Source organism: Melanotaenia boesemani, chromosome 20 (assembly GCF_017639745.1).
Source record: "Melanotaenia boesemani isolate fMelBoe1 chromosome 20, fMelBoe1.pri, whole genome shotgun sequence".
Lineage (NCBI taxonomy): Eukaryota > Metazoa > Chordata > Actinopteri > Atheriniformes > Melanotaeniidae > Melanotaenia > Melanotaenia boesemani.
This window is the reverse complement of record NC_055701.1, coordinates 18,017,460-18,035,992: the sequence shown is the minus strand read 5'-3', so window position 1 is coordinate 18,035,992 and position 18,533 is coordinate 18,017,460. Positions and strand designations below refer to the sequence as shown.

At 38.5% G+C, this 18,533-nt stretch overlaps 2 protein-coding genes across 5 annotated transcripts; both read right to left on the bottom strand.

The window, feature by feature from the left end:
- Positions 1-997: 997 nt before the first annotated feature.
- On the bottom strand, positions 998-8,898 carry LOC121630746 (obg-like ATPase 1). Its single transcript, XM_041971198.1, has 11 exons — positions 8,809-8,898; positions 8,376-8,473; positions 8,135-8,278; positions 7,915-8,042; positions 7,533-7,708; positions 7,338-7,418; positions 5,282-5,379; positions 5,028-5,168; positions 4,351-4,447; positions 1,999-2,121; positions 998-1,872 (listed from the first exon to the last, which is right to left on the bottom strand). The coding sequence occupies exons 2-11, from the start codon at positions 8,471-8,473 to the stop codon at positions 1,771-1,773; spliced, it is 1,188 nt and encodes a 395-aa protein (XP_041827132.1). The 5' UTR covers positions 8,809-8,898; the 3' UTR covers positions 998-1,770.
- A 1,453-nt stretch (positions 8,899-10,351) lies between these two features.
- On the bottom strand, positions 10,352-14,905 carry LOC121630750 (transformer-2 protein homolog beta-like). Of its 4 annotated transcripts, XM_041971212.1 has the most exons (9): positions 14,724-14,905; positions 14,094-14,135; positions 13,353-13,492; positions 12,322-12,481; positions 11,770-11,958; positions 11,579-11,694; positions 11,327-11,464; positions 11,109-11,173; positions 10,352-10,962 (listed from the first exon to the last, which is right to left on the bottom strand). In XM_041971212.1, exons 1-9 carry the CDS (start codon positions 14,754-14,756, stop codon positions 10,952-10,954), a joined length of 894 nt encoding a protein of 297 aa, XP_041827146.1. In that variant the 5' UTR covers positions 14,757-14,905; the 3' UTR covers positions 10,352-10,951. The 4 variants fall into 4 exon arrangements, with proteins under 4 accessions (XP_041827146.1, XP_041827143.1, XP_041827145.1 ...); XM_041971209.1 differs by lacking the exon at positions 14,094-14,135 and having other exon boundaries at positions 14,724-14,904; XM_041971211.1 differs by having other exon boundaries at positions 13,857-14,880.
- Between the last annotated feature and the right edge of the window lie 3,628 nt (positions 14,906-18,533).

Below are 18,533 nucleotides of genomic sequence, written 5' to 3'. Positions count from 1 at the left end.
GAAGTCTGGAAGTGTGCAACAATCAAATATTTACTATTACAAATAAATATGTAAGATTGGTTTCTTTTTTAAATCTATTTACTGTTAATAAATAATCTTTTTGGTCTATAGTAAAAGCTCTCTTGGTAACTTTAAAAGTCCATATTTGGGGGGAAACAAGATCATTATGTAAAACCTGGTGTGGAATAATTTGGTTTTACAGGATCAGTTTTGTAGCACTGAGTTGTGCAAAAAACACTCAAAATGATCATTCCAATAAATATTAAGCACCAAGTTGAAAAACTGTAAAACAGGTAATATAATCACTAAATGATTTATTTAGTAGCTTTCATGAGGCTTCAAATCTGTCATCCTCAGCAGATGAAATTTAATAAGGGATGCAAATTTTATTTTTCCTAGAAGGCTTTTATTACCAGACTTTAACATTATGGTTTGTTATATTACCGTTGTATTATTTCAAAATTTAAAATAATACTAAAATTGGTTTTAGATGTAAGATATTCACCTAAAAAAATCTGAATATAAAATATATGCAAGCTTGTTATCTATTTTTTTTATTTCAAAGTTCACATACTATCATCAATCCCTATTCATGATGAATTAAGCTCTTTTAAAATGCATTAATATTATAGAAGTACATTCCATACTTTTATGTTTCAGTCTGTTATCCTTTGAAATAACAATGTAATTACTTCAAGAAAAAATAAAAACACACAAAGCAATCAAGATTTTTTTTTCCCCTTTTATTGACACAAGCATATTTATAAAGATGACTTGCTCCCTTCAGCTAAAACGATTAGCATTTTAGTCCACGATGTGCCAAGAAGTTTGATGAAGCAATGGTGGGTAAGTACAGACATTCACATTGTGGATGCAGCAAGGAGAAACTGTGTTTTGTAGTTGTAGAGTCCAAATGACCCACAATTGTAATGCAGGATGGAGATTACAATGTTGGACCCCCCCCCCCCCCCCCCCCCCCCCCCTTTTTTTTTTTTTTTTTTTAACCAACCCAAACAAAGTCAATAAAAGCAGCTTATATAACACAAATTCAGTTCAGGGGTTTGATCAGGCATGGTCAGCAAGACCTGCTTTGCTCTTTTATAAAACATCCATCCAAGCTTATAGCACAGTACATTCCAGCCCTGAATGAAACACAGTGATGGCTTTCATTCTCTTCTCATGGCAAACACCATCAGCAACAAGCTTTTGGACACAAAATATTTTAGATTTTTTTTCTAAATATCAAGCTATAACTTTTCTGTAATTATTATAAAATAAAAAGCAATGAAGAGATGAAATCTAAAACAGAAATTTACTTAATAGTACAAATTAAGTAAGTTTTAGAACTGAAAGAATGTCAACTAATCAAAGATTACATGTGGTTAAAAACACTTAAAGAAATACTCTTAAGTGTCTCTGCGCTTTGTGGCTTAAATGATCAGATATAATGAAGGAAAGAGCATCAGAGGCCTGTTTCGTGTATAACAAAGAAATAAATGTTAAAGTAAAAATGTATGTTTGCATACGTTTGTTTTGTTTTATTTTTTTCTTCAGTTCCAATGAAACAATGTTTTAATAACTTAATAGCTTGAAAATTTTAATGTTATTTTATTGTAATAATTCATAGAGATTGTTGTCTGTGACCACTCAGGCTACAATTCAGTCCTTTAAATTCAAAAGAAAAGTTATGAAAACCATCAGATAATGCTGCTCTTCAGGGCCTGACTGAACTGGACTCAGAATTACACCCCTGGTAACTGTGTGGCCCCATTATTTCTTTTTAGGTGCATTCGGTGTGTTGAATTTGAAAAAGATAATGTCGCCATCCTCCACGATGTAGTTCCTGCCCTGCTGTCTATACTTCCCAGCAGCCTGAGAAAGAGCAGAGGTGATAAAGAGGAAATTGTTTAGTAGCATTCAGCATTTAAAAAAAAAACAACTGAAAAGTTAACAGAAATTCAGCTGTGAAGCTATATTCATTTCAGTATAAACACACACCTTAACTGCACTTTCCGTGCCCTCCTCTTTGAAATCGCTGAATTTCATCACCTCAGCCATGATGAAGCCTTTCTCAAAGTCAGTGTGGATCTTTCCTGCAGCTTGGGGAGCCTTGGTACCTTTCTGTTAGACCATGAAAAGAAATATTTCAACATCATAAAACTTTTAAGACTTCCAGCACAAATACAGACACACCGCACTGCCTGGTTAAGCACAAAAATATTAATGAATAAATAAAAAAATAAATAAATAAAAAGTCGAATTAATGTTTTTTTTCTCAAAAATCTTGGGAGAGTGGGGGAGTCAGACATGCATCATCTCTACTCCAGCAAATCCCAAAATCCTCCCTGGGAGTTGGACTCAGTTGTGACCAGCTGATGTGTGAAAATGATGTCTCATGCTCCATGAACCACTCTTTCAAAGTGTGAGCCAAATAAATCTTGGTATTGTCATCTTCGAATGTGGAATTGACATCAAGTAAAGAAATAATCTACTGATAGAAAAACCTGAGCTCAGACCTTTTGGGCACATTAACCCTGCTGAAACTAAACCTGGCAGACTGAAGCAACTCCAGCTCATTTCCTGGCCCAGATAGTGTATATACCCCATGTACTGTCACAACATGATGATACTAATCATTATATTAAAAGAGGTTTGAATCTAAAGCTCTACAAAAGGACACTCACTAAATATCTGTATGTCAATTTTACATGAATATGGAAGAGAACTCAAAGCCTTGATGTGATAAAACTACGCCATGATATATTTTCTGAAAATAATAGTTTTATACAAGCATCCAACTTGAACACCTGCAAATTACCACACATTTTTTTAGTGATTCAGAATGAAGAATATTAAATAGAAGCTGCAATGACAACAATGTATTTCTGAGCTGCTTTCACGTTTACTCAGTTTCACTGTACTAGTCATTTTAATAACGTTTTGTGTGTTTTCTTCATGTGATATTTCTGTCTGATACAGTTTTCGAAAAAAAAAGAAGAAGACATATTTTCTAGACAAAATATCACACCAAGCTATTCCACTAGACTTGGTCCGACTGGGGGCTCGGTTAAAGTAGGGGGGTGTAACATTTCTCCAGAACGAGTTTGCATTAATGCTGCAATTCTTAAATCAGACTTTTTTTAAAGATGTGTTTTAACTCAATGCCAGAGTGTTGCGGCCCCAGGCCTTGGCCTTTGTCTTGTATGTAAATATCTGTGTTTGGTTGCAACCAGGTGATTGGCTGCCTGGATTAATCAAGCAACTTCCTGGCTGTGACATTGCTCGTCTATAATTGGCTTGCTGGAAGCTTGGCACATGGCTGTGTCATCACCAGTCTGCGATTGGTCCGCTCTGTCATCATGTCCAAGCAGGAGCTCCACTATTTAAGATGACTGCTGACATTCATTCAGGGCAGGTGTGGTCATTTAGCACAGCTTGACATTTGCTTTCTTGGACTGGAGGTTGTGGTGTGTGTGTGTTTTTGGCTGCATTGTTATCAGACAGACCAGCTTGTGGTGATGGCTTTGTAACAAGCAAGAATTTGAGTTCTTTTGCTAGTTGGGTACCTTTGTGAACAGCTTTAAGCCTTTAGTATTATTTTGGTTACTCTTAAATCTTTGGTTGTGGTTGTTTGCTTTGAGTTTTGCTACCTTTTGCTGTTCATTCAGCTGTAGTCTTTTTGTTTTAATTGTAAAATAAACCTTTTACTTACTCTACCTAATTTCATGTCCTTCCCCTAGCAGAGCTGGGGTTGTAACACAGAGGCAGTGCTGAATGAAGAATTACAGAAGAAGACGAGACACACAATGAAGAAGGAAACGGGATCATCTATTGGTTAATGCAAGACAACTTCTGTTTCTACCACATAACAGCAAAACATGCTGCAGCCGATTCTAGCAGTCTTGGGTTAATCGAATTTCTAACAAAACTTTTACAGAGCTCTTCCACCCAACCCTAAGTCAGGGTTGGATGTGGATTTCTTCCATCCTGAGTCACCTATCATTTAAATGCCCTTGTGTTTCGTCATGTTTGTGCACTGAAACCACAATGCACTTTGCTTTGTAGTCCGCCTCCTGTATTTGGTCCACTTAAAGCGGACCGAGGCCCACATTTCTAGACGGACCGAGTCTGCTTCCTTGATTCAAATCAGTTAGTTTGCATATTCACAATACCCCAAACGAAACGGACGATACAAGACAACGGGCTAGGATTGGAAAAATGCTGGTGTGGATCCACCCCCAAATTAACTGAATATGAAAATGACCAACAAATTTTATACCACACTAAAAATCCTCTCAGGAGCTCAAACTATAAGATGACATTTTAAGTGGAGAACATAAGAGCACTCACCCTGATGGTCCACGCTCGCACCTCATCTGGTCCTGCAGTGAAGAAGTATTCCAGCTGTAACGCTGCGTAGCCGGTCTTTATTATTTTGGTCAGAACACTAGAAATGCACAAATACCAAAAAATAATTTCCATGATGAAGCAGTTAAAAAAAAGCATCTTTACAATAAAACCACACATCGCTCGTTGATTTGGAAATCTACTTCCGATATTACCAAAATAATGAATAGTTGTAATAGTATTTGTGTTATTCTGTATTATAATCAAACACAATTACATAACTGCCAAAGCTTCATTAAAATACGTAGTATTAGTTCAAAGTAGATTTCTGGTTCACACACACAAAAAAAAGAAAGAAAAATACATTTTAACACCATGCTGGTGCAGAACGCCAGTGTATTGTGTACATTTACCCAACAACAAGTAATTCCAGTAAAAAATGAAGCTGGTAGATGTCAATTCACTGCACTTTAACCAAGAAAAGCTAATGAAGTTGTTGCTGGAATAAATGAATCAAAATGTGTAACTCTGAGGATCTTCTGCTTTCATTGTTTTTGAGAATTCAGTGTTGACTGGGAATTTTCACCCACTATTTAAATTATAATAACTCTGACATAAGATGCTCATTATAACCAGATCTTGAAAAAAAATAATTCTTTAGGGGCTGTTATTTGCCTCACCTCTGTGTCTTCTGTTCCTCGCAATATTTATCCCTCTCCTCCTCCTCCATGTCCTGTAGTTTTGACTCCAGAGCTCCACTCAGAGGGATGACCAGCGCACCAGGATCATTTGCATCTACCCACTCTTTGATTTTTACCAACCTGAAAAAACAGGCAGCGAGGAAAGCAAAGGAGAATGATCAAAGAAATATAAATAGAATAACCAAAACTTAACTGAGCTATCACAAGCTATGAGTAGGCGAGGGCAAATATACCATTTGTTCTTTTTTCTGATGTAATCCTTCTCTGAGAGATTAACCAGGTAGATCATGGGCTTTGATGTTAGGAACAGGTATTTGTTCAATACTTCAATCTGCAGGGAGAATTTAAAAATTGTGCATTTGAGGACATTTTACTTTACATTTACATCATTTTACATATTTTACCAGTCATGCGCTTGATCTCAGAACAGTTCTACCAATCAGACATCATGCTATCATTGTTTCAGGAAGTCTCCAGATTTAACAATACAGTAAATATCAGTCAAAATCAGACAAAAAGATTCAATCACTGCTTAGAAAAATAAACATTTTTCAGAACTACAAATATTATACTTTGTTCTTCAACACGCTGAACATACTACACTGCTCACAAAAATTAAAGGAACACTTTTTCTATTGGGCCTGGCATGAAATCAGTTAAACCTGTCTGATAATTTTCTGGTTGGTTAAGCAGCTGAGGGCATCGTTAATCACTTTCAGCTGTATTGGTGTTCATGGAATTAACAACAGGTGCACCACAGTGGCAACAATCAGAAAACCCTCAAAACAGGACTGGTTTTACATGTGGAGGTCATTTCAAGTTTCTCCCTCTTGATCTTTTTTGGCTGATTTTTCACTCGTGCTGGTTTTGGCTTGAGTAATTATCTCTACTGGCAGTATGAGGCGATTCCTTAACCCTACAGAAGTTGCACAGGTTGTCCAACTTCTCCAGGATGGCACATCCACATGTGCTGCAGCAAGAAGGTTTAATGTGTCTCCCAGCACAATCTCCAGAACATGGAGGAGATTTCAGGAGACTGGTGGTTATTCTCGGAGAGCTGGACAGGGCCGTAGAAGGTCCTCAAGCCATCAGCAAGACCGATACCTGCTCCTTTGTGCAAGGCGGAACAGGCTGAGCACTGCTCGTGCCCTACAGAATGACCTCCAGAGGGCCACTGGTGTGAATGTCTCTACCCAAACAATCAGGAACAGACTTCATGAAGGTGGCCTGAGGGCCCGACGTCCTGTAGTGGGCCCTGTGCTCACTGCCCAGCACCGTGGAGCTCGACTGGCATTTGCTGAAGAACACCAGAATTGGCAAGTCCGCCACTGGCGCCCTGTACTTTTCACAGACGAGAGCAGGTTCACCCTGAGCACCTGTGATAGACGTGAAAGAGTCTGGAGAAGACAAGGAGAACGTTATGCTGCCTGCAACGTCGTTCAACATGACAGGTTTGGTGGTGGGTCAGTGATAGTCTGGGGAGGCACATCCATGGAGGGACGCACAGACCTCTACTGCCTAGGAAATGGTTCTCTGACTGCCATAAGGTATCGAGATGAAATCCTTCAACCCATTGTCAGACCCTACGCTGGTGCAGTAGGTCCTGGTTTCCTCCTAATGCACGACAATGCCCGGCCTCATGTGGCAAGAGTATGCAGGCAGTACCTGGAGGATGAAGGAATTGAAACAATTGAATGGCCTTCACGATCCCCTGACCTAAACCCAATAGAACATGTGTGGGACATTATGTTTCGATCCATTAGGCGCCGCCAAGTTGCTCCTCAGACTGTACAACAGCTCAGGGATGCCCTCACACAGATCTGGGAGGAAATGCCACAAGACACCATCCGTCGTCTCATTAGGAGCATGCCGCGACGTTGTCAAGCATGCATACAAGCTCGTGGGGGCCACACAAGATACTGAAAAGCATTTTGAGTTGCAGAAATTAAGTTTTTGAAAAAATGGACTAGCCTGCCACATCTTCATTTCACTCTGATTTTAGGGTGTCCACACAATTGAGCCCTCTGTAGGCTGAAAACTTTTATTTCCATTAAAAGACTTGGCATCCTTTTGTTCCTAAGACATTGCCCTGTCGTTATTTGTATAGATATCCAACTTCATATTGAGATCTGATGTATCTAATGTGTTTCTTTAAAGTGCTCCTTTAATTTTTGTGAGCAGTGTAGTTTCTCTGGAAGGGAAGAAGTGGAGTAATTTACAAATTCAGGACTGCCCTTAACAAAGTTAACATGCAAACTCACATCAGAATACAAACATGTATGTCATTACCTCTTTGTCGTTCCAGTCATTGTAAAATCTAATGTGCTTTTTCTCATCCACCACCCAGTTCTTTATCTTCAATATGATATCCTGAGGCAACAAGCACCATGTTAGCTGATTTTCACAGATTAAGACAGAAAAACTCGAGTGTGATGTAGGACATAACACATTCCAAGCTCTGCCCAAAAAACACACTTCACTCACATATTCCGGTTTGAGTTTTTTGTCTCCTCCTCTGACAGCAGTTTTCTCCAGTTTGTCAATGATTGGAGCCATCATTTCCTCGTCCTTAAGCCGTAGTTCCTCATGGATGATCTCAATGTCCCTCACTGGGTCCACGTTGCCCTCTACGTGGACAATATCCTCATCATCGAATGCACCTTAAAAACAAAACAAAACAATTAAAAAAGTAAAAAAAAACAAAAACAAATCTTCCAACCAGAGTGGCATAACCCAGTCAGCAACAGGGGTTCTTGGAAGGCTCCAAGTAGCAAAGAGTAGCAATAGATCTAGCATGACCTCCATGTTGCTGTGAGCTGTGTTCTCCCTTCAGCAGCTGCAGAAGGCAGTTCTGTTGGCTACTTACGAGTCATATGGAAGATACCATCACAGGCACTGATGTGGGAGAGGAATGCGTTTCCTAGTCCTTGTCCCGAATGAGCTCCCTTCACCAGACCAGCAATGTCCACAACATTGAGGAAAGCAGGAACCTTGCTGAAGTAACAAAAGAAAAAGACCAGTGAGCCAAAAATCCATGTGTGTTGGGTTTATTAAAAACACTGCTGTCATGACAAATTCTTACACACCTGGCTGGCTTGTGGTATTGACAAAGGAAATCATAGCGCTCATCAGGAACAGGCACCCTGCTCTCATTCGGGTCAATTGTGCAGAATGGGAAGTTTTCTGCAGCCGCTTGGCTTTTGGTCAGCACATTAAAAAATGTTGATTTTCTGCCACAGGAGAATATCAATGTTAATGCATTAATCAAGTTAGGCCATTACACTAAATTATTTGTAGACATTCACATTACATATAGAATTTATTTACCCAACATTAGGCAATCCCACAATTCCAATTTTTAAAGATGTTCCAAATCTTCCAATTAAGGGAGGTGGTTTGGGGGCTTCTGTCTTTTTTGGAGGCATCTACCAGACATAAAACAAGGTGGTTAAACCATGACCATATGAGTAACTAGGTATTCCAGTTACTTTATACCAACCCCGGTGCTGCTACACTTTTAGTCTAGATAATTAACAAGTTTTAGCCTCTGAACTAGCTCTATTGAAAACGTGTGATGCAGCTGAACTCACGCTCATTCAAACACAGCATGCTACATGTTAGCTAGTGGCTAACTGGAACACCCCTTGCTATCTGACTGAGAGAATATCAGGCAGAACTCGTAATCAAATCTACGCCGTCCACTTATTACAAACAAGCTAAAACGCTATTAAGCTGGAAAAAAAAAAGATTCGTTTGCTACCTTGACGTCTCTTCTTGGTATATGAGTTACGTGGTGTTCACTACAGTATCTGTTCACACCGGCCGCTCCAGTGAAAAGGCAAGTTGGAAAGCAAAGCGGAAGTGTTTTGACGCTAAATGTCTCTGATTGGTCAAATTGAGTTTTGAAATGACACGTCAGAGGCCCATCGACACACCAAATAAAGCAAACTGCTCACTGTATGTATAACATTTTAATGTATATTGATTGAAATAGTAATTTCTCCCCAATTCTGTTTTTAAGACTTCGTTCAACTTGCTGTCAAATCTTCCTGGGGTGCATCGTTCGAGGTTGCCATTTGTCAGGATTTGTAAAGAAACATATAAAGAAAACGTTTCAGTTTTACGTATTCCTGCAACCTGCCTGTCACTTTGTAATCTTTAAATGTTAGTCTAAAGGTGAAATTGTAGTTAATGATTACAAACTAATAAATCGCCAATAAACTCATAAATGTAAAAAAGCATATTTTTTTTTAGCAGACCAAACCTGTTTTGGATCTGGTAATAAGATTTTTGTCACAATGAAAAGAGAATGGGCTAATGGCAGAATAAGATCATCTCTTTACTTTTTAGTCTGTTTAAACACATTACATTGCTATTTCCATTCACAGTATAAAAAATTTAAGAGTTTTGCATAAAGGAACCAAACATTTGACCCATCAATATGATTAGGATATAATTGGAAAATACATTAAATAACATATTACTGTAGGTTGAATTTATTGAATATTTTCTCAACTATACACCTACTCTAATCTCCAAAAAGGATACTATTTATTACTAGAACCACTAATTTATTAATTCACTCACGAATGCTGAATACTTACTAAACAAAAAACTATCAAACTTATCAATTGCATCATAAAACATGAGAAAATATATGCTTACAAACATTAACAAAAAAATCAAATTCCCTTTCATTTCTTTTTCATACAACCAAATTTTGCGAGTTGAAGAGCTCTGAAAAAAGCATAGCAATCACATTATACAATTCCTATAATCTATGAGTGTCTTGGAACTCAGCTAGTCAACAGACTAGACTGGAACTGCAACATACAGAACATTTACAATAAAGGACAGAGCAAACTCTACTTCTTAAAGACGCTGAGATCATTCAATGTCAGAACCAAGATGTTGCATATCTTCTATAAGTTTTTTCTGTTGAAAGTGGAGTCATCTTTTCAGCCATCTGCTGGGGAGCAGCATCAGAGCCAGAGACTGAACTAATCAAGAAGGCTGGTTCTGTGCTGGGGATAACTTGGTATCTGCTTAAGCAGATTGTCCAAAAAAGAATGCTGCTGCACAAGCTGCTGAAAATAATGGATTCTTCACATCCTTGTATCAAACAACAATGCAGAACAGTATGTTCAGTGAACAACTTCTCCACCTCTAATGCAAGACAGAAAGGTACCGAAGATCAGTCCTGCCAGCAGTCATCCATCTCTTCATCTTTTTTTTTTTTTTTATTACATTAATATTTCCCTTTGGAATAAATAACATTTTTCATTTCATTAATGGCACAGAAAAGGACTCAAGCAATTTTTATTGTTTATATACAACCACAACAAAAATATACTCCCACCAAGGACAAAAGTTCAAAAGGAATTTAAAACTGATCCAAGTGTAAACTAGGACAATGACAGATCAAGGTACCTACCTACTTACAACAATGGAGGAAAAAAAAAAAATTAAAAATGACTGACTCTTGCTTATATAAAATCAAGTCTGCTCAGCTCTTCTTTACAAAGCATATGTTCATTATCAAAAGGAAACAGGATCCATTTTTCATTCTAGTCTGTTTGCTACTAGAATATCCAAAAAGAATACATTTTTATCAAGGAGAATAGTGACACACATCTGCTGCACATATCTGCCTTTTCCACTTTGACTTTCAGACTTAGCACATTTTTGGCAAAAGCTTCTTTTCGACCGCTTCTGATTCGTCCTACAAACTTGGTGACGTGTAATCCATCACTGACTGAAGTTTTACCATGAATCATTGTGGAAAAATGCTACACTTTTGAACATGAACATACTCAGAATTCCTATTCACATATATAATCTTGTCAAAACATAAAAAGAGAAACAAGCATCCAAAAAGTAACACAGTTGACTTTGTCATCTGATCAGTAGTGACCTGTAAAACAAAAATATGGTATGAGATCAAGGCAACAGTTTTTAATGATGATGTAGGTGTGAAAATGATATAATTCTATTTAAACTTTCAATGACTCAAATTTATAATCTAGCAGTTAAAAAGGCAGAAACATTGTTTAAACATACGTGGTGAGTAGGACCGAGATCGGGAGCGGTAACCTCTGCTGTAGTACGGAGATGGAGATCTGCGTCTAAATGAGGGAAAACAATTTATTACACATTGCTACAATCTACCATTTACCTACAGTTATTTAACTCAAATTCCTAATAGCTACATATTTTTGAAAGTTAAAATCTTACCAAATGCCATTATCAAGTGAGATACTGGGAAACATCAGGCTCACCTATATGATCGATACTCGCGGTCATCGTAGCGATCATAGTCACGGTCATAACCTCTGTCGTAGCCCCTTTCATAACCCCTGTCATAGTCCCTTGAACGGCGTGATGAGCCGCCGCTGCCGCCGCCGCCGCCACCTCCACTGAAAGTACAAAAAGAGTAAAGTGTCATATTTACTGCAATCCTTGCCATTGTTTGGAATTACAGCATGCCTTTAGGAGGAAGAAACTAAGCTGCCCATTTTGCAAGCACTGACTATGTAGGTCGTCCCATGTAGATTCCAGGAGTGGGAGTATGGGCTCGCTTGGTAATGGAAAAATCCACTCGGATCCTACGTCCATCCAGCTCCATGCCATTAGCTCGTTCTTTGGCCTGAATCACATCATCATCAGCAACTCTGGTATTCTTACAATTTTTTATGTAAAATATAAATGTCAGCCTCCGTACCTCCTTGGCATCCTCGCTGTTTTCAAAATAGACAAAGGCAAAACCCCTTGAGCGCCGCGACTGCTGGTCATACACTATGTTGACATCAGACAGTGGGCCATATTTAGAAAACACCTCCCTCAGGTCCCTCTCAGTGGTGTACAGACTCAGACCAAACACACCCAGGCAGGTGCTGGGGTCTGGGTTGCCCTGTGAGAATAAACAAGCATAATTTTATGGAAAAAAATGAAAATTTTTCATAAATTCAGGATTGATATTCCAAATAAAATTTGTGTAACACTAAGTACTTAACTAGCATCATAGTACCTCTAATCAAGATCCCTATTTTTAGGGTTATTTGAAACATTTCAACAAAGTAAGCAGTATACATCTTTAATTTACTTCATAGTGTAGGCAATAATCTTGTCAAATAACCAAGCAAATTAGAGTTTTTATTTTTAACAATTATTTTTTTTTTATAACTGAAAAGTGACTTAAAGGTCTTAAACTAATTACATGAAGAAAAAAAAATCCTTCAGGTGAAACCCAAATCACAAAGAAAGAGAATTATACCCGGTTGCCAATGTGTCTGCGCCGATTCGACATGGGAGAACGGCTGTGGCTTCTGCGCCTGCGGTAATCAGAGCTACGAGATCGGCTCCTGGAACGTCTGCGACGGGAGCGAGAACGAGAACGGGAGTAGTGCCTGCGTGAGCTTCGATGGGAACGAGACCTACAGAGAAAAAAAACAAAAAACAAAAAAAATTAAAGCCGCAAGCGGCATCCATCGGGTCCGAGCTGCCTGGACCCCGCCACCCGATGTTGCCATGACAACAGGTGGTGTAATGCGTTAAGGACCCAACAAGTATGAATACTGTCGACTTTGGTGCAGTTCCCATGTATTCCTATGGAGATATGAGCAACCGTGTTTCATGGCGAGAAGGCTTTTTCTGTCGGTTACCACGGTAACACGGTTTTTCCTATTAGAAAGATTTGAGGAGCGTTTGGTCCCCAACTTGTCAGGAAGCTTCCCACCAAGTTTGGAGTCAGTCGCACGAATCCCCTCAGACTAGTTCGTTCAAATACGATGTGTGTAAAGTGAAAAAAATGGCGAAAAAATGGCCGCACACGCCAAGATGGCGGGCACCCGGTTGCCATGGCAACATGTGTTTGATTGACTTTTTTGCTCGACTTGGGGTGTTACACGTGTGTGCCGAGCTTCGTGTTCCTACGTCGAAGTAGACTTTTGGGACCCCATTCATTTGGGGATTTTGGGGGTGTCTAGGTGGCGCTGTTGAGCCAATTTTGCATTGAAGTGTATGCGGATCTTATGATATCCGAGTTACGCGGGACTTGATGTGTGTGCCAAGTTTCACAACTTTTCATGGGTGTTTAGGGGGTCAAATTTGGCGTCGAAATGCTTAGAAGGAGGAGGAGGAGACTAAACATTTCAGGAACAATAGGGTCCTTCCATACTTCGTATGGCTCGGACCCTAAAAAAACATTGCAGCTTCAGATATGTGTATTTGTAAGTCTACATGTCACAAACACCTTTGACAATTGTGTTTTCTAAACAGAATGTTAACAACAAAGACTTGTCATACCTGGATTTTGATCTGGATCGAGAACGAGATCTAGACCTGGACCTGGACCGGCGCATGCCATCTTTAGAGCGTGCTGGTGAGTGGCTAGTGGACTTTGCTGAACCCCGAGGAGAAGCACTCCCTGAGCCACCCTGAGAGTCCTGGGGAGACCAGATAGTACAATTAGTAAAACTGTAAAACCTGGTGTATCACATGATCAAGGGACAGGAGGTGACAGCGTTCGCCTCCTAAATGTCCCTTTCAGAAAGAGTTCAACAGGGTAGTATTTAGCAGGTTTTATGCTAAATATTTAGACTTAATTAAAATTATATGATGCAACAGATATTTCTATAAGAATAAATAATTTAAGTAACATATAGACAGCAAATAATTAAAAATTAATGTAGGGATTGATCAGTGATGTCTGATACAGAGAAAGAAAAAAGGAGCATGCTAAGAAGGAAAACAAAACAAAAGAAGGTGAAACAGTAATAACATATCAGGTTGTTAGGAAATTACTCATACCCATGTATACTTCTGATCTTAACTTCATAACTTCTTTAACTTCATTACTTCATAACAACCCTTCATTTCTTCTTTCTTCCGTTTGAAATTCTGACTTCTTTTTTCCTCTTCCTCTTCCCCCTTTTACCATCTGCCATTACAACACTAGAAGTGGGGTCACATCTTGATTGCTTCTTTTCAGCATCCAATACAATAGCATGCATCAACACCATCAGCTTCAAACATTAAAAACTTCACATCTGACACGTCTTCCGCCTTTTTCTTTCTTCCAACCTCAACCTTGACAAAAAACAAACAAGGATGATAAGGCATGTTGGTTTCTGTTTCAACCAAGAAGTACAAAGAAATCAAACAAACCAGGAAAACAATTAATGGCTGCATGTCAAGTTAGCTTGCTATGATCCTTAAAATGTCTTCAATTACCACGTACTGGCAAAAGCTAATCATTGAGAAAGTACAACATTAAATAACAATGGCCATTTCGTAAAGATTTGTAGATGGTTGGTCATGATTTAATTAGGTAGCATCAATTATCAAGAAAGCGGCAAAATAACCCCCAGCAGGCGGCGGCCACATTTCCTCACCGCTGCAGGCCGCATGGTTTATCTTAGCAAGCATTACCGAAATCGTCTGACAAATAAACGGCATTTATGATTGCAATTATTACTGCTAGAATATCACTTGTAAATTATAGACAAAAAACATAATTTAGATGTGTACATAGGAGACTTCACAAAACTATTTCAAGACATTTTTTTATTTAATGCATACCCATTCAGACAGAGGATTGCTGCATACAGCTAACTAGCTTTTGCTAGCTTACCGTCATCTTAACGTTTTTTTTTTTTTCTTAGAATAAAAACTCACCTGCTCCCTGAAATCTTTCTCGTTGTCGCTCATTTTAAAGCAACAAGATCTAAGATGTGTTACAAAGAGTGAGAAAATGTAGGCTAAACTAAGTCAATCGCCTGCTTATTTTAACGCACAAGTGGTGCTTTCGATCGCACAGCTCTACTCACTACCCAACAGCAATCTTCTCCAACGTTCTGCGCCAAATGAAACAGCTTCCGGTTCCGGTTTGCTATTCACAAGAAAATCGTGAAAAGCCAGCTATTTATTTATTTATTTATTTATTTATTTGTTTATTTATTTATTTTTACTGAATATATACTTTAAATATAATAGAAAACTTTAAAATGCAGAACATCTTGTCCCCTTTAGATACCCTTTGGTTAAATATCTTGACATTCTCCCAGCATCTGTACCGCTTTTACTAAAATAGCGTGAAAAAATAATAATAATAATAAAAAAAAAAGACAGCATAGTACAAAGCCCATTTCCCTCCACATCAGAACACACTCCTCTCCTCTGCCTTTACCTCTACCCTGTTTGTCTCCTGCAGTCAGGTGAAGAAACATCTGGAGAAACTGAATTGGAACAAGGCTCCACGTCCAGATGGTGTCAGCCCCAGGGTTCTTAAACCTGCTCAGAACAACTATGTTGTATTCTTCATAACCTTTTCAACACCAGCCTGAGTCAGAAAAGAGTCTTTGTGCTGTGGAAAATATCCTGCCTTGTTCCAGTACCTAAAAAAATCCCAAACATCTGAACCAAATGACTAAAGACCAGTTGCCCTAATATCTCACATCACAAAAGTCCTTGAGAAACGGTCATTGGCTCCCCTAAATAAGCAAGTGAACATCTTTTATGACCCATTATTAGTTTATTTATTATAATGGGCTTGGGGCTGAAGGCACCATCATCTACCTGCTTCAGAGGGTCTGGACCAATCAGACAGCACTGTGATTATGTCATGTTTGTTGATTTTTTATACATTGATTTTAATACAATTTAGCCTGCTCTGTTATGTAAGGAGCTCCATAAATTCCAGGTAGATACTTCCACATATTTGACAATTTGCTCAGATCCTTTTGTGACTGGTGAATAATTCATTTATTAGATTACTATTTAAGTTGTATGGTTGTTTTTGTATAGATACAAAAATACCATGAAATGGCTGGTTACAGTAACATTAAATAAATAAATAAAATGTTTGTGGGTGGTTTTTGTGAAATTCACATCGTTTCTTGTTTGCATATGGAATCCAATTACATCAAATAGTACATCATCAATTACATCAAATACTCACATGAAATGGAACCCAGTGACATGATACAGAACTCAATGACATCATACAAAACTCAATGATATCATACGGAACTCACTGACATCATATGAATCAAATGACATCATACAGAACTCACATACATGAAACGGAACTCAGTAACATCATATGAAACTCAATGATGTCATACAGAACTCAATAACATCATACGGAACTCAATGACATCATACAGAACTCAATGACCACATACTGAACTGTCATGACTACATAACCGAGGTATATTTAACAAAGAAGCTTTACAGTATATATTAGGTATGAGTGTGTGGCATAGTTGTATGATGATGATTGATGAGATTGAAGACTAAAGTTATTAATGCGTTGTTTCAAATGGTGGAACTTGGAAGACCAAAAACGCTATCTGGGGTGTAGGACCCCAGGAAATAGGATGCAGGCTTGCTCCTGTTAAACAGACAGAGACATAGGTGCAGAACTCAATGACATCAAAAGAACTCAGTAAGATCAAATGGAACTCAGTTACATCATTCAGAACTTAACTGCATCATACAGAACTAAACGTATCAAACAGAACTCAATAACATAATATGTACATACAAAAGTCATATATGTAATTTGTAACTAATTTGTAACTAAATGACATCATACAGAACTTAATCACATTATACGGAACTCATTGACGTCATTCGGATCTCAGTAACATTAAACACAACTTAATTACATCAAACGGAACTCAGTTACATCATACAGAACTCAGTCACATGATACGGAACTGAATTACATCATACAAGCCTTAATAAGATCATACAGAACTCAGATACATCAAACGGAACTCACATACATCATATGGAACTCAATGATATACAGAACTCATTAACATAAGGAGCTCACTGACATCATTTGGATTCCAATGACATCATTCTGAACTCACATACATCTATGGAATTCAATTTCATGATGTGGAATTCGATGACATCATATAGAACTCACATACATCAAACAAAACTCAGTGACATCAAACGGAACTCAATGACATCATATAGAACTCAATAACACCATATGGAACTCATCAACATAAAGGATCCCATGACATCAATCGGAACTCACATGCATTAAAGGGAACTCGCATACATTATACAGAACTCAGTGACATGATACGAAACTCAGTGACAGCATACTAAAGTCACTGTCATCATACGAAACACATTGACACATGGAATTCATTGACATCGTTTGGAATCCAATGACATCATATGGAATCTAATGACATCATACGGAACTCACATACATCAAATGGAACAGTGACATCATACAGAACTCAGTGACATCATACAAAACTCATTGACATCTTACAGAACTCACTGGCATATGGAATCCAATGACATCAAATGGAACTCACATGAAATGAAACCCAGTGACATGATACAGAACTCAATGACATCATAGGAAACTCATTGATATCATATGGAATCCAATGACAACATACAGAACTCACATACATGAAACGGTACTCAGTAACATCATATGGAACTCAATGACATCATACAGACTCATTGACATCATACAGGACTAGACAGTATCAATTGGAAGACAATGACATCATAGAAAACTCAATAAAATCGTATGGAAGTCAATGACATACAAACCTCAATTACATCACACAGAACACAATTGCATCATACACAACTTCCCCAGTTACATAAAGTAACTAAGTAAGTAGAAGTCATTGACATCAAATGGAACTAAGTACCAGGCTTTCACGATTCCTGTTCAAGTGTAGCCATGTGCCTCAGATCTCTACAGCTGGTATGCCAGCAGAAATGCTGATAGGGTGTGGGCTGAAGTCAAGGTTGAATATGCTGCGTTCAGACATGAAGACAAAGGTGATAGGAAGCAGGATAAGCAGAGGAGGGCCATGATCTACATACACAAGACAGACAGCTGAGACCGGCTGACAAGTCTATGTGAGAAATGTCAGAACCATCAGAAATCATCACAGAGTGATTCTGTTTTCTACGTTGTTTCTACGTTGATGGGTTAGTTTTCCATAAACATCAGGACCATATGTGCCTGTGTGATAAAGACCCAGAATTTGTCACCCTTTTCAGAGTTATCACTGGTAACGTCTTTAGGAGCATGTCCACCTGAAGAAGTGCTGCAGGAGGAGGTGTCCATGCCAGCTGTGGAGGATAGACAGCAACACTTGGATACCCAAACCCCTCTTGCGACTGCTGCACAGGATCCGCCCAAAACACCATTGCCAGCAGTAACTCCTGGGTCACAAGAGACTGTACGCAGATCACAGGAGGTTTAAAAGCCCCCTGACAGACTGAAGTTTTAATGAGTTTTTATTTCCTATTCTGAATTTGTATATGCCATGTTCTGTAGATGTATGCTCAGCACTGAAAATATTGGTTAAAGCATTAGAAGTACCTGAGTTTGGAAGTAACTGATGCCAGTTCTTGCTTTTTTCTTGAAGAAAAGAAACTAATTTACTTTTGAACATTAGTGAGGGAGGAGTATTGGAGTTTTCCTGG